Below are 15,511 nucleotides of genomic sequence, written 5' to 3' on the forward strand. Positions count from 1 at the left end.
TTGCGCACAAGCCATGGCTGGTAAATGCACCAGAAAGAGAACAGACTGAGTTCAGAAAGGCATCTTAGGGATAAATTCACGAGAAATTAAGAAAGAAGATTTGTTCTTGTTTACGTTAAGTGCTGCATAAATTTTACTCCATAATACTTAATTAAGTATTAATTGCTCAGAGAGAAATTTTACCTATACAAAATCAAACGTCCAGGCCTATTCATTCTCAGGGTAATTTTCTGTCGCTATGATCTTTCCATTCGTATTCAAGGGAAAAATTTGCATAAAAAAAAATACGAAATGTAACCAACACCTTCATCTTTTGGTCACCTTCGCAACAGCCAATCAGAAAGCATCGTTTGTTCATCAAACCAATTCAGAGATAGCTTGTGTAAACTATACGGAGGCTGAATATTGACTTAATTTTGTGAATGAATAAGTCAATAAGGTTATTTCACTGAAATTAAATTGAGGTAAGAACAGAATAAGGCTCACAGACAACATCCGCCAGGAGAAATCAAGGTAAGCTTCTCAAAAATAATTTTATAAAACTCCTGCTCTATAATTTTCTCGGTTAAAAAGTCGGCTCTTCTTCGTATTTCTCGTTTTGTCAGGGTCTTACATACTTCCCAACCGGCTATATATCGAACTGTGTTCACTGGAACTAACACATCATCGAGGAACTAAAGTAAATAACAACAATTTTGAGGTCTTCTCGAAAAACTCGGCCAAATAACACCTTTTTTCAAGTTAAAAATTGACGGGAGGGAAGACAACACGAAGCTAATTCGGCCATGTTATTCATTCATGAGAAAAGCGCAAGTCAAGATTTTTTTAAGTTAAAAGGCAGAAGTATATACCGATGTATGTCTTGTATATTTGTAGCAATAAAGCCCAGATCAGTGTTTGATAATTATTATTACGCCCTGAAATTCTACGGAAACTAGAAATATAATTTTTTACCGACTTTCAATTTGCTTGGAGCCGGTTAGCAAAATCGGAGCTCTCTTTTTTAGGAGAAAAATTTCTTCTCTCGGTTGCGCGAAGTTTGATTTTGAGTTCAATCAAATTGCCCTTGTTTTCCTAAAAAGCGAATTTCCACCTTGCTTGTTTGCCTTAATGCTAGTATCAGACTCTTGAAATTCTACCGCGATTGAAGCGTGCTTGCCATGTTATTTTGTTTTGTTTTGTTTTGTTTTTTTGGAGGCATGTTTGTCCAAAAAATCGTGTGAGCTACTTTTGATACTATTCAGATAAACTCGTGTTCTCAAAAGCGAAGGTCGCAGGAAACAGATTTCCTAGATGTTATCACACACAAGCGACAAGTAGAAAAAGGCAACGGTTCAAAATTAAGCCATTACTTGACCAGTCACCTCGCAAATTCATGATCAAAATTCCGACTCGATTTTATACGTGCTTCTGCTGAAGTTTGTTTGAACAAGTTAGCCGAGTTTCATTTTCAATGTTTGGAGAACTTGGGTAGTTTGCGAGGAGAAGGTCTGTTTGAGCAAATTGACATCCATTAGTTGTCTCCCAGACAACTCTTGCTATTTTCAAAACTGAAGCAACAACTCATTTGTTGTTAGGAACAGTTTATCTTGAGACTGGTGGTGGTGTTCTTTTGTTCTTTACCGTGGTTGGTTAGGTTAATTCGTTCAAAATCCAACTTTAATGCATTAAAGAAACATTTTTTTTTTAATTCTTTACCATTTTGTTGATGGTACCCGAGCTTGGAAGAGCCTGATGGTCTTGACTCGGGCCAAACTAGCGTCTAATTCACTGTTAATCCAAACACTCGTGAAATAAGTTTGTTATACCTCCCAACTCAAATACGTTTTCCGATTGGAGGAGAATGTGTCACGTGCCGTTGGTCAAAACTCACTAACTCCCTGGCCCTAGGGCGAATCCGCGAACAAAACTCACTAACTTGTTAGGGAAACAACAACTTGAACTTTCGACTCTCTCGTGATCAGGTCGTGCTCCTTGAAACAATTAACTGTGGCAAATTCGTGTGAGTCTGCGTAAAGCAAACGATTTTTCGCAGTTTTGTTTTCTGTTTTTGAGTTGGGAGGTATAACAAAACACTTAATAACTTGTCCCGCGGGAAACAGTGAGTTTTGTTCGGGGAAACAAAACTCACTGTTTCTCTTGGGCCCAGTCATTAAGTGCTTATGAAATTCTATAAATTTCCTGCCAAAATGAAAAGCGTAACGTGCTTACAGCTAATGAACTTCCAAAGTTCTTTTACGGTTCACTTCAAGGGTCCTGTTTGTCTAATTCACAAAGCCTTTATTTTTCGGCAAGAGCATTCGATGACGTCACAGAACCTCTAGTGACGTCATGACTACTTCTCAAAGCTATGGCGAAGCATGTTTCATTTTTGTTTATTATTGTAATGATAGATCTCCGTATAGACGCCAAACAGATACTGAAATCCATCTTCAAAATTCAAGAGTTTCCCTCACGAAAGGTCCGAAATTTTAACAAACCTGTATTGTCAATGGCAAGTAGTATTAAGGGATATCTTTTCAATTTGTTTTTCCGGTAACATGTATACACTACAGTTACAGTAATTTCATCCGGGGCCAGCTGAAGTCTCGGGACGAAACTGTATCTAAGTTTAAATTCCTAGCTTCAGCTTTAGATAACTATGATTTATTTTGTTGGCGACAAAACAGCTAATGATTGATTCAGAAGGTTTGATCTGTAACAAGCGATTGGCCGATTAAGAGCAAATTATTGTTGCTTATCGTTCAGGTGAAGTGACAGTTTATGTCTCGTTTTTCAGAGTGTTTTAATACCTGTTAACATTTTCGGCTCCTCTTTACGTTCCAGAAACGATACTTTTTTCGTTTCATGCACATTCAGAAAGTAAGTCCAATTCTGGACCAATGACAAACTTTTGAATGATTGTTCAAACCACGAAAAAGCGAAGCAGTCATCTCATTACTAATGAGCCTAAAGCTCATACGCTCCGTCAATCCCCACATTATCGCACATTCAACCAAGAAGAGGCAAGAAAAAGAAAAGAACACAACGTGCTCTTGTCTAATTCATTCATTATGTTATTTTTTTAGCGAAAATGTCTAAGGTTTGACGTATATGAACAAATTCCAATATCACTGGCACACCTGAAAAGAACATTCGTATTGTGCCATTTACTGAACTTAAACGCTATATTTTCTTCTCAATGCCATGGCTATGAGGATTTATACCCCCATATCTAAGATTTTTGTTCTCAAATTCTGTGTTTGAGAAAAAATATTACCATTCCGGGCCTCAGAGATTTGTATTCCTTCTTGTCCCACTTCCTGGAGAAACAAAACTGGGAACCAGTTTGTATCCAGGCCCTCCGGGTTTACCGAGACAACTCCACCGAGAACTTGGGTGATTTAGTGTTGGTCTAACCTCATCACACTCCTTCTCATTATTCTGTTTTCATAAGCGTTTGTGGATCCCCCTCCAGGAGCAATATCCAAGATTCTAACCATAAAATACGAAGATAACTTTGTCTTATTGTGTAAAAGCAAACTTGTGAAAGTTACGTAAAGCAAACCTTGATTGTACATGTGCTTTTGTAAAAATTCAACAAGGAACTAAACAGTGTTCTTCTTTAACTCAACAGAATTTATAAACTTCAAGTTTCTAGTAAATAGTAAAGCTTTGCTCTATAATCTTCTCGGTTAAAAAGTCGGCTCTTCTTCGTATTTCTCGTTTTGTCAGGGTCTTACATACATTCCCATCCGGCCATATATCGAACTGTGTTCAGTCAGAGGAACTAACACTGACATCATCGAGGAACTAAAGTAAATAACAATTTTAAGGTCTCCTCGAAAAACTCGGCCAAATAACACCTTTTTTCAAGTTAAAAATTGACGGGAGGGAAGACAACACGAAGCTAATTCGGCCATGTTATTCATTCATGAGAAAAGCGCAAGTCAAGATTTTTTTAAGTTAAAAGGCAGAAGTATATACCGATGTATGTCTTGTATATTTGTAGCAATAAAGCCCAGATCAGTGGTTGATAATTATCATTGCGCCCTGAAATTCTACAGAAACTAGAAATATATTTTTTACCGACTTCCAATTTGCTTGGAGCCGGTGAGCAAAATCGCAGTTCTCTTATTTAGCAGAAAAATTTTTATAATAATTATTTAATTATTCCATTACTTGAAATGTCACCTCGCAGTTTTATGATTAAAATTCCAACTCGATTTTATACGTGCTTCTGCTGAAGTTTGTTTGAACAAGTTAGCCGAGTTTCATTTCCAATGTTTGGAAAACTTGAGTAGTTTGCGAGGAGAAGGTCTGTTTGCGCAAATTAACATCCATTATTTGTCTCCCAAACAACTCTTGCTGTTTTTAAAACTGAAACAATAACTCATTTGTTGTTAGGAACAGTTTGTCTGAAGAGTAGTGGTGGTGTTCTTTTGTTCTGTATCGTTGTTGGTTAGGTTAACTCGTTTAAAATCCAACTTTAAACAGAGAATGCGTTAAAGAAACAATATATATTTTTTTTAATTCTTTACCATTTACCATTTAAATTCGTTTAATTCATTTACAATTTAAATTCATTTACCTCGACCTCAATGTTCCCCTCGGCTTCGCCTCAGGGAACATTGAGGGTCTCGGGGAAATAAAACTAACTGTTTCCCTTGGGCCAGTCATTAAGGTCCGGGTCAAACGCCGTACTTCACATGAGCCGAAACAAGAGATTATATCAAGGTAAGAGAGTGAATCCCCCATATGGGTCCTCTAACTAAGGTAATCCCTCTTAAGTTATTTTTAGACATTGTACCCAGTTCTTTCGCGGATATTACTCGCGTGTTGCGTGGATGTTTTCGTGGAGGATCTGTTTATGTTTCGTTTCGCTTCGTTTCAAAGCAAAGGAAAACCTCCACCGCTGTTGGGATGTCTTCTTTCATATTTTGATTACAGGCAAAGGAGCTTCGGCTCTCGGTATGTTTTAATACATTTTGAAACTTTAATAGGAGTTTAAATAAGAGACAGACGTCCCCGGCACAAACAATAACAATTGAATGAACCGCAGAGAAATGAGTAGACAAACGAGTGCAAAGTAAACAAACGCCCAAACACAAGCTAGACAACCGAAGAAACAGATGGTCGAAAGTGCAGGAAGACGCTCGCTACCCAAGTAGCAAAAGCAGTTTAAGCAGTAACGGCAACAACGCGAAAGGCAACATTGATTAAAACACGTCTTAATATTCAACCTACGAATCTCGCGAGAATTTAGATTCGTTCCGTTTGTCTATACTGTCAGAAATATCCCAAACAGAATTTGTAAGACAGCGCGTCAAAATTCGAAAAAGTTAGTGTTAAAAATCGGCCGTCGTATAGTTCACGTTCTCTCGAATATGCAGAATATGGTTATTTCACGTTGTTGTTTTGTGACCTTTTGTAAACAACGGCAAAGAAATGAACAAAGAATTATAACGCACGCCTATACAGCCATTGTACTCGTTGCCGTTGCCGTTAAAGTTTGCCTAATTAAACTTCCTACAACCGACTAAATAGCGAAATAATGAACAGCCAAACGAGCAAGAACGCGTGTTTGAGTCAAACGTCGAACTTAATTCAGTCGAACCGAACTGCTACACCAAACAAATAACAAAAGCGGTCTTGTTGGTCAGTGGTCATGTTTTCAAGGTAAAGTCAAAATGCCGCCTTTAGACCTTTGATTACGCGTTTGGTTCGGCTGGTGTGAAGTACGAAGTTTGACCCGGGGCTAAGTGCGTATTAAATTCTATAAATTTCTTACCATAATGAAAAGCCCAACGCGCTTACAGCTAATGAACTTCCAAAGTTCTTTTAACGGTCCACTTCAAGGGTCCTGTTTGTCTAATTCATAGCCTACGTGGCTTGGCGGTTTTTACGCAATTTTAGCGCCCTCAGAAAGCGGCGAAGCCGCGATAACGAGCGCTAAAGAGCGGCGAAGCCGCGAGGAGCCTGGGAAAGAGACAATTGAGAAACCGCCTGAACGAATGACCGGCATTTTTTGTTAGTCCAATGTTTTGAATTTGTTAGCCGCTTGATGGCGGCGAAAGGAAATCCTGTCAAGGGAGGAGCGCGCGAAAGGAGGGTCGCTCCTTTCGCGCGCCCCTCGCCTCCAGGATTTCGTGCGGCCATTTTTTTCTCGCTGTTTTCTTTCGCGTCACGCGCGACGGACTAAGCGAAAGAGGGACTACTCGTAGTCTAGACTCTATAGTATCACAGTGACTTTTCCCGGCCAAGTTGGCAGGAAATTTCTTATTACGATCTATGCTCTAATTAGCTGTGTTAATGCGATTCACAAAACCTGTCATCGGGTCGTCAAAATATGTAATACGGGGCGGCAACAAGAATGCGGTGTCCCAAGGCAGGCGGTTCTTCGCGGGCGGGCTCGCCGCTCGTTCGGCGCGGCTTCGCCGCTTTGTGCGCTCGCGCTCAAATTGCTTAAAAAATCGCTTAAACCGCCAAGCTACGCAGGCTATCTAATTCACAAAGCTTTGTTTTTTGGTTCAGGTCGGCAAGGGCATTCGATGATGTCACAGAACCTCCAGTGACGTCATGAATACTTTTCAAAGCTATGCCGAAGCATGTTTCATTTTATTTTATTATTGTAATGATAGATCTCCGTGCAGACGCCAAACAGATACTGAAATCCATCTTCATAATTCGAGAGTTTCCCTCAAGAAAAGTACGAAGTTTCAACAAACCTGTTTTGTCAATGGTAAGTAGTATTGAAGGACATCTTTTCAGTTTGTTTCTCCGATAACATGTATACATTAAGCTACAGTCATTTCATCCAGGGCCAGCTGAAGTCTCGGGACGAAACAGCAACTAAATTCAAATTCCTAACTTCAATTTTAGTAACTATGATTTATTTTTTTGGCCACAAAACAGCTCATGATTGATTCAGAAAGTTTGATCTGTAACAAGCGATTGGCTGATTAAGAGCAAATTATTGTTGCTTATCGTTCAGGTGAAGTAACAGTTTATGTCTCGTTTTTCAGAGCGTTTTTATACCCATTAACATTTCCGGCCCTGTTTACTTTCCAGAAACGATACTTTTTCGTTTTATGCACATTCGGAACGTAAGTCCAATTCTGGACCAATGACAAACTTTTGAATGATTGTTCAAACCACGAAAAAGCGAAGCAGTCATCTCATTACCAATGAGCGTAAAGCTCATACGCTCCGTCAATCCCCACATTATTGCACATTCAACCAAGAAGAGGCAAGAAAAAGAAAGGAATACAACGTGCTCTTGTCTAATTAATTCATTATGTTATTTTTTAGCGAAAATGTCTAAGGTTTGACGTATATGAACAAATTCCAATATCATTGGCGTACCTGACAAAAACATTCGTATTGTACCATTTCCTGAACTTAAACGCTTTATTTTCTTCACAATGCCTTGGCTATGTGGATTTATACCCCAAAGAACTGCCTATCACGCCGTTAATGATTTTAATTCTCTCAGCCAGATAATACGAGACTCTGCTAATGTTAATATTTTTAAGAGACAGGTTTTTAATTTTTTAACCTAAGTGTTTTATGAATTTCATATTTTTAATTCTATTAATTAGTATTAATCTTTGAGGTCCTTTTCGAAAACCACCGTGTACGTGAAAAAGTTTTCTCAATAAAGATTATTATTATTATTATTATATCTAAGATTGTTGTTCTCAAATTCTGTGTTTGAGACAAAATCTTCCCATTCCGGGCCTCAGAGATTTGCATTCCTTCTTGTCCCACTTCTTTTCCCACTTCTTGTCCCACTTCCCAAAACTGGGAACCAGTTTGTATCCAGGCCCTCCGGGTTTACCGAGACAACTCCACTGAGCACTTGGGCCGGTGATTTAGTGTTGGTCTAACCTCGTCACATTCCTTCTCATTATTCTGTTTTTCATAAGCGTTTGTTTATCCCCCTCCAGGAGCAATATCCAAGATTCTAACCATGAAATACGAAGATAACTTTATCGTATTGTGTAAACGCAAACTTGTGAAAGTTACGTAAAGCAGACCTTGATTGTACATGTGCTTTTGTAAGAATTCAACAAGGAACTAAACAGTGTTCTTCTATAATTCAGCAGAATTTGTTAACTTCGAATTTGACGTAAATATCATTTTATGTGTTTTCTTTCGCCAGCTGGTAAATGCATAAGTTTAGATCACGTGATTACGATAATACTACGTGTCGATTCTTATTATTCCAAGGACAAATTTTCCTTGAGCATACTTAACTTCCTTCTTGCTCGGAAAAAATAAGTTCTATTTATACGCGTTTGCTGAGATGTACGGGACTTATTGACGTTGCTAATTAAAAGCATGTGTCTTTTCCTCTGAATTAATTTGGTCGAACACTGGAATAGCATTAGCGACATTTATTCATATCACGCACAAAGATATTTTTCTCTAATTATTTTTGTAATCGTGTTATGAAACCAAAAACAAGAAGTAGACCAGATTAAACTCTTAAAATTCCAGAAGTTACAAAATTCTTGGAAAATTACAAACGAAAATTTGTTATTGTTGACTTCGACGTTTTTATTGCAATTTAACTAATTGTAAAAAGGACGGTTTTTATGTTTGTGAAATGTTGTTTGCTGGTTTAAAAATAAACACTCATAAGACGATTGAGAATTATGTTATTTTAAATTAATATATCAAACGATTTTTATGAGATCCTTCAGGCCAGGAATCACCTTGTGTACGTTGTAGATGTGCAGGTCTCAATTCTGAAAGAAATTATTTATAGTTAACAACATTCGTATATTCAGGTCGTCGCCAGAAATTATTTCTGAAAATTGTAGAATACATGTTCCAATTAAATAATCACGACTTCTGGAAATACCCGGAAAAGAGAGAACTTCAACTTGTGTTTACAAAGCTGGACGAATGAAAAAATGCACAACACGTCGGGTTGGTAAACATATGAGCAATATTTACTTTGAACTCTTGGTAATGTTCTACATTAGCCCATTACAAGAGGAAGGCTGCAAATAGCATCATGAATACGGGAACACGACAGTTAAAGGACTATTTAACAGATGTGGTCGATTGAGATAATGAAAGTCTTCCCTAAAAAGCACCTAGTTTAAATCCAGCGCGTTAGAGTAAACCATTGAAATTCAAATCAGCTTGCGTTGCTACGATACAAGAAATTTATGTGAGACATGTCATACGTACGCAGTTTGATGAGATATGCACTATTATGGTGCCATGATTCTATTTAAGATCACGTTCTGTTTTTAAGCAGGTTTAAAGCCAATCTACATACCACACGCTGGTCAGAACAAAGAAAATCCACAACAGCAAAGACATCGGAGAAGGAAAGCTAAGTTTGTGTGTCGAGTGGTCGCTGCACCATTATGGGAAACGACATAACTCATCTACATGTTCCCATCGCAGTGAAAAACAAAACGACAAATGCGATACCCGCAAAAGGTAAATTCTGTGCTTTTCATTCTTTTTTTTTTTTTTTGTACCTTTATTCACTTCATAAAGATTATTTTTATCAATGGCATTTGCTGTTACATTTTAAAAAGGAGTTTACACCGCTAGTGCTGTTATAAAATGTCATTTCCCAACTCCTAATTCAGTCCTGAAACATCAGTGAACTAGTACGGATCAGATTTAATCTTTAAAATGAGATTGAAATATAAACAAGTGTCATACATTTTAGTTTAAACTCATGTTTCTTACAGACAACAGTGAACGTCGGGAAGAAGCTAGTTTGTGTGTTGTCAAAGATATTTATTCATACATAAAGTCAATGTCTTCAATTCTATCATCCAGCCCGAAGCATTTTTAGATGTATTTGCAAAGGATATGAATGGTGAAAACAAAATTAATATAGAAGAAGTCTTGCAATTGCAAACTGCCAAACTTTTACCTTTTCTTTTTCGCTTTCAAATGACACATTAGAAGGAGGAGTTTTTGTTGGCCTTTTTTGCTTGTTCTGATGGATGTAGGAATATCAAGCCAGTCTAGCCGAATCTTGTTTTGATGCATAGCGAGTTTGTTGTTAGAGCCGAACGCTCGTAAAAACTACGGACTGACTTGTCATGATGCGTTTTTGACGTTTTTCAACGGCAACTGTTTTCTCTCAGACCCTCAGATTCTAGGAATATATGTCAAAACCTGGCGCGGAGTAATGTTGCCTAATTAATATCTCGCATTTCCGTCGTGCGGAGTGAATTTTGCCACACGAAACAGAAGCGGTGATGTCGGTCTCAGTAAAACGATAACCGTCTGCGAACGGAAAAAATGAAGAAAAACAGTTAAAACATAAGAAAAGGAAATCTTGCGGTGATTACCCTTTTACACATTTGTGACGGACGATTTTATTAGTTTTTTCAGCTAAGTAATTTTTTTTTTTCTGAGCTGTATTCGCGAAGGCTTTGTTTTAAGAGTTTCATCCTCCGAAAGGTCGAAAGCGCTAATTTTTTTCTAGGTAATCGTAAATTATCTCTTTCTTTTTCAGCATGTCATGGACAAAAATAAAATGCAATTTATCCTTGACCTTTCACGAAATTTATGTTTAGGTTTGCGAAGAAAGTAATTTAAAAATGTAAATACGATGATTTGTATAACGAAAATTATATAACAACCTCCCTGCTAAAATAATTGGATTTGATCAGTTGATCAAGAATTAGAATTACAGCCTCCTGCTCTTTTTGGATTCTGTAAAAGCTAAAGTACTTCAAATAAGCTGTTAATTACTTCGGCAAAATTCAAATTCAAATATATTAACGTCAAAAATACTAAATTAACTTAATTTTTTCATTTCTGATAAAATCTACCAGTTGAAGAATAATAGTTCTTTTCCCTTCAAAAGTATAGTGAGCTTTCCATTAAAATTTCGTTCCGGAATTGATTTCATTTTTATCTCATATCACGGATATGGGCAAATACGCTACACTCATGGTATAAAACAGCTATTATTATTAAACGGACATATGCTTCCACGCACGCCAGCACCCACGCAGTGACATCAGCAAATTTCCAGAAAGCTATTAGTGAAACGAGTTCGGTCTATAAATAGTTTGTTCCGCGTGGGCGTGAGTGTTAGTTTATATTTTCCGCGGGACCATTTTCTCCTTATCCCGACGACGACATGATATTTTAGATTTTGTCATGCGTTGTGCATTTGACATTGACTGATCCGCAAACATTTTGATTCGAGATTTGAGGACATTACCGTTTGCATTTTAGTAGAAAACTGGTCTTCGTGCTGGTTGCTCAATTTTTTACTGCTACACCGTGCTGGCGAGACGCAATGAGGTCGAAACAGCTGTCCACGGTTGCAATTCTTGGCTTTCAGTTTGAACTCTATCATGTCGTTGTCGCGTTAAGTTTTTTTCTACGCAGTAATCGGCTTGTTTCATTGTTATTCTATTTCCGTTATTGGTTGATCAGATCTTTAACAGATCGTTTGCAGTCCGTCGCCACATTTCTAGTTGCTTTTCTCGTCTTCAAACTTGCCTTTAGTAATGCGGTTTACTTTACTTTCTAGGTCCATGTGAGTTTGAAATTCCGAAACGCTACGACCCGGATGAACGGAGAGACTCCAACCATTCCGCCAACAAAATCAATATTCATGAAATAGACGCTGCTATTTACTCTCATCCCGACGTGAACGAACACATGGCAGCGCCAGCTCCCGAGCCTCCCTCTCTTGGAACGTTATTGTTCGAGCTCCGTTATGAGAACTACGAAGCACAACTTAACGTCCACTTGATCGGCGCGCGGAGGCTACCGGTCAGGCACTTGGTAACCGAGCCAGGAGTGGCCTCGCATGGTGGTGTAATCAAGTGCGATCCCTTGGTAGAAGTCTGTTTACTGCCCGAAGAAAAACCTGTCGTCGAAAGTTACACTCAATTTGGCGTTCAGGATCCGCAATTTGACGAACATTTCTCGTTCAAGCTCACGTCCGGGGAGCTCAACGAGAAAACCTTACGTTTCACTGTTTATGACTATAAAAGGCGTCATAAGCTTACCCCCATAGGTCACGTGTTGTATTCGCTCAAAGGACAGGAGCTAGATGGCGCCATGGTAATAGAGAGGAATCTGAAACTCAATTCACAGGTAAACTGATAAATAATGAATGATAACAACGTGATTAAAGGAGTTCAATCGCGGTTTGCACATTTTGAAAAGTTTAGCCTAAATTTTTCATATTCGTCGTTTGTAATCCGTGTCAATCTTCGCCATCCTTGACCATCCTTGTTCCTTTATGGTTTATTATCATCTCTTTGATGTTTTTCTGTCTTAGTAAACTATTATTTTCAGGTTCCTTCCATTTAAAGGAGATTTTGTACGTGGCCAAAAAAAATACAAAATACAAAAACACGGTGACTGAGCTCCTTTAATAACTGCTTCTGAATCAAACTCAGTTGCTATCGATTCAAGTTCCTTTTTGAACCATATGGAAACTCAGTTTAAAATCGCAATAATCAGATGAAATACAAGTAGTTAGGAAAGAGAGTAAATAATGTAATATAGCCTTTTTCGTATTGGTATTACTTGTTTACTTGGTGATTTTGGACGTTCAGATCCAGAATTAATATAAGCCTTCATGATCAAGTCCGCCTTATGTGTTTCTTTGTACCTTTATTACTTCTGTAACAGCTTTTTCTCAGTCTCTCAGATTCTTTTTTGTCAAAATCATCTTTCATCATAATCCTTCTCTCTATGCTGAGATTGTTTCATTATTTTTTCTTCAGCCTTATGGCCACACCCGCGGCGAGATCCTCTTGTCACTGAACTATAACCCAGGATGCAACACGCTCACAGTAGGAATAACTAAAGCTAAAAACCTTATACACTTTGATGCTCATTCAAACAGAGGTGAGTAGCTCTGCTCATTAAACCGTCCTGCTTCTAATATGGGAAACCTGCGGAAGGGTCCAGGGGAAGAGATTGAGCTTTAAATGTTAAAGTCAGATTAAATTTTAGCTGTTGTTCTTTTGGTTTTCAGCTTACGAGTAACACCTTCTCCCTCAACCTCGTTCCCAGAGTTTTACCCTTGCAAATTTTTAAGAAAAAGTACAAAGTTCAAAATGTTAACTCTTTTTACTCATTGGCATTTGTTTCTTCTAATGTTAGCTCTGAGAATGAGAGGTTACCTTAATACAATGAACGTTTCTGTTCTCGTCACCTGGCTGAATGACAATGTTCTTACAATGTAAGAGGAAGTTAATTTTTGATATAAAGCCTGATCTTGATTTTATATATTTTTTCAGAATACTACGTTAAAGTCACAGAAATCTTCTCAGGACACAAAGTGAAGACGAAGCGCACTCCAGCTACAGACGGTGAGAGGCATCCGGTCTTTCGCAGTTCACTCTCGTTCCAAGTCCCTGTCCAACGTCTCAGCCACACTAGCCTGGTACTGACCCTTGTGGGTCGCGGAAAGATGAGGAGCAGCAAGACAGTTGGCCGCGCTATTGTGGGGCCTGGTATCTTTGAGTCCGACAGCGAGAGGAGCCACTGGGGTCGAATGATTATGTCACCTCTTATGAAGGTTGAACAATGGCACGCTCTGTATTTATAGCATAAAAATTATTTTTTTTATTTTTGCACAATATTCCTACTCCTTTGTATGTCAGTCTGTCAAAGCCACTGTACATAGCTTTGTCATATCAGAACGAGCAAAGTACTTCGCGGATACATTTTACCAGGGTCCTTATCTCCAAGCAGTAGTCAAGCTGGGTTTAGAAAATATTTAATATAGCTCTTCGCCGATACGTCATTTAAGCCAACTGACTTGGGCTCCAAACCACATCATCTTGCTTTTTTTAGCAGCGAAGTTACGCGGGCGTTTCTGCAAGCAACCTGATTTCTAATGTAATTTGAATACAACCCTCACTAATAAAAGATGTAACCGATTGTAGATTTCGTTTGGAGAAAAGAGCATTTGTATTTATGAGTTGTTTTTGTTTATATTATCAGTGGCAACAATTAGAAACGCGTCTTCATATGCCATTTGAAATGGAATAAAAGCATGTCATTTCAATCCACGAAAACTGACAGAAATAAAATCTCAGTGCAATTTTAAGACTTGAAGTTAAACTGTGTATATAAATACTATGATGGCTTTCATCAAAGGTTTCATATTTTGTTCACAATTTTTCTATTTACGATAAAGCCGGTCAGTTTACGGTGAAAGAAAACTAATTTTTGACATTTGTTAGTTCTCTCGGGAAAAGGCGCAGATCTGCAGATACCTATCTTGCTTATTACGAGAAAAAACACATCTTCATATTCTCAAAAGAGATTACAACGTGATACTTTATCAACAAACATCAATGATATTAAAGCTGTTGGAATATCGGAGTGATAAGTACTCTAACAAACCACTGCTTTTTCGGGGCATATTTTTGTCTAAGATTGAAATATATAACCGGCATTCGAGAGAATTGGAAAATTTTCCTGGAAACTAAAAATAGTAAGTAAGGACATTACAAATAAAAGCCTGGAACGTTTCACATGATTATTACGTATATATTTCTTTATAGAGAGAATGCAGTCATGTTAAATACTGTTTTAAGATTATAATTCTCTCTTTTTTTTGCACATAATTTTAAAAAGAAATATTACGATGGCACGGATTTTAAGGATGACATTCATCGTTACTCAGTCCTGCTCAAAATAACTTTTAATTTAATGACCTTTAATTGTTTACCCTCCTCTTCCTATGATAGTTTTAAGGGAAAAGCGGGCAGATTTCATGCCCACTACTTTGACTAGCACTGGCCCTGCCGAAAACTAGTTTTATCAATCGAAATATTGAATCTACTCTACTCTTCCTCCGTTCTGAGTTCAATTTATCTTAATAAATGTTATACAAAGTTTGTAGATTACATATGTAACACAGCATTTATTTTCTACAATGTTTTTAGAATTGAGAATAAAAAATAAAAAATAGTTTTAAACATCTTGACAATTTCGTTTTGTACCTCCTATGTAGTTTTGAGGTTTTACATAGTTCCATTCGACTAAGCATGCATTCACAACATAAGTTTCTTTGGCTGAGTATTTCTATGGAAACTTAAAGCCTGACTGTCTGGTTTTGTTAAACATAACCTTTCCTCTCAAAGATACCTTTAGGAAAAAAATGTCGTCCATCATGGACGTCATGGAATTGGAAAGTTATTAGATTCGTTTTTGCCCTTAAAAACGTTCTGGTTGCATGTAATACCCGTGGAAAACTCTGATCAGCTAGTATACAGTGTACTCAGGGGCGGATCTAGGAGGATGGTGCAGGGGGTGCGCATCTTCCCCCCCCCCCCAACCCGAGATGAAGCGTTCTTCTTCGTATTCGCTTTTAAATGATTTGTTTACCTCACCAGTCAGTTACGTCATTCCTTGGTGGTGCACCCCCTCTTAGGAAAAATGCTGGATCCGTCCTTGGTACTGATTGTGATTGGCTGAGAGCAGGCAAATTTATATTGAATTTCTGTTTTCAGCAGCAGCCCAAATTAATGCCAGCACGTTAGTTCTTTTCTCAGTC

The 15,511-nt window shown here is 37.9% G+C and overlaps 1 protein-coding gene across 2 annotated transcripts; it reads left to right on the forward strand.

The window, feature by feature from the left end:
* Positions 1–395: 395 nt before the first annotated feature.
* LOC110047500 (synaptotagmin-15-like) lies at positions 396–14,944 on the forward strand. Of its 2 annotated transcripts, none has more exons than XM_089278117.1 (6): positions 396–513; positions 6,621–6,721; positions 9,251–9,441; positions 11,513–12,084; positions 12,723–12,846; positions 13,242–14,944. In XM_089278117.1, exons 3-6 carry the CDS (start codon positions 9,366–9,368, stop codon positions 13,550–13,552), a joined length of 1,083 nt encoding a protein of 360 aa, XP_089134243.1. In that variant the 5' UTR covers positions 396–513; positions 6,621–6,721; positions 9,251–9,365; the 3' UTR covers positions 13,553–14,944. The 2 variants fall into 2 exon arrangements, with proteins under 2 accessions (XP_089134243.1, XP_089134242.1); XM_089278116.1 differs by having other exon boundaries at positions 9,254–9,441.
* The last annotated feature ends 567 nt before the right edge of the window (positions 14,945–15,511 follow it).

The sequence above is a fragment of the Orbicella faveolata genome, unplaced genomic scaffold, assembly GCF_042242905.1.
Source record: "Orbicella faveolata isolate gen_17 unplaced genomic scaffold, um_ofav_v1 contig_46, whole genome shotgun sequence".
Lineage (NCBI taxonomy): Eukaryota > Metazoa > Cnidaria > Anthozoa > Scleractinia > Merulinidae > Orbicella > Orbicella faveolata.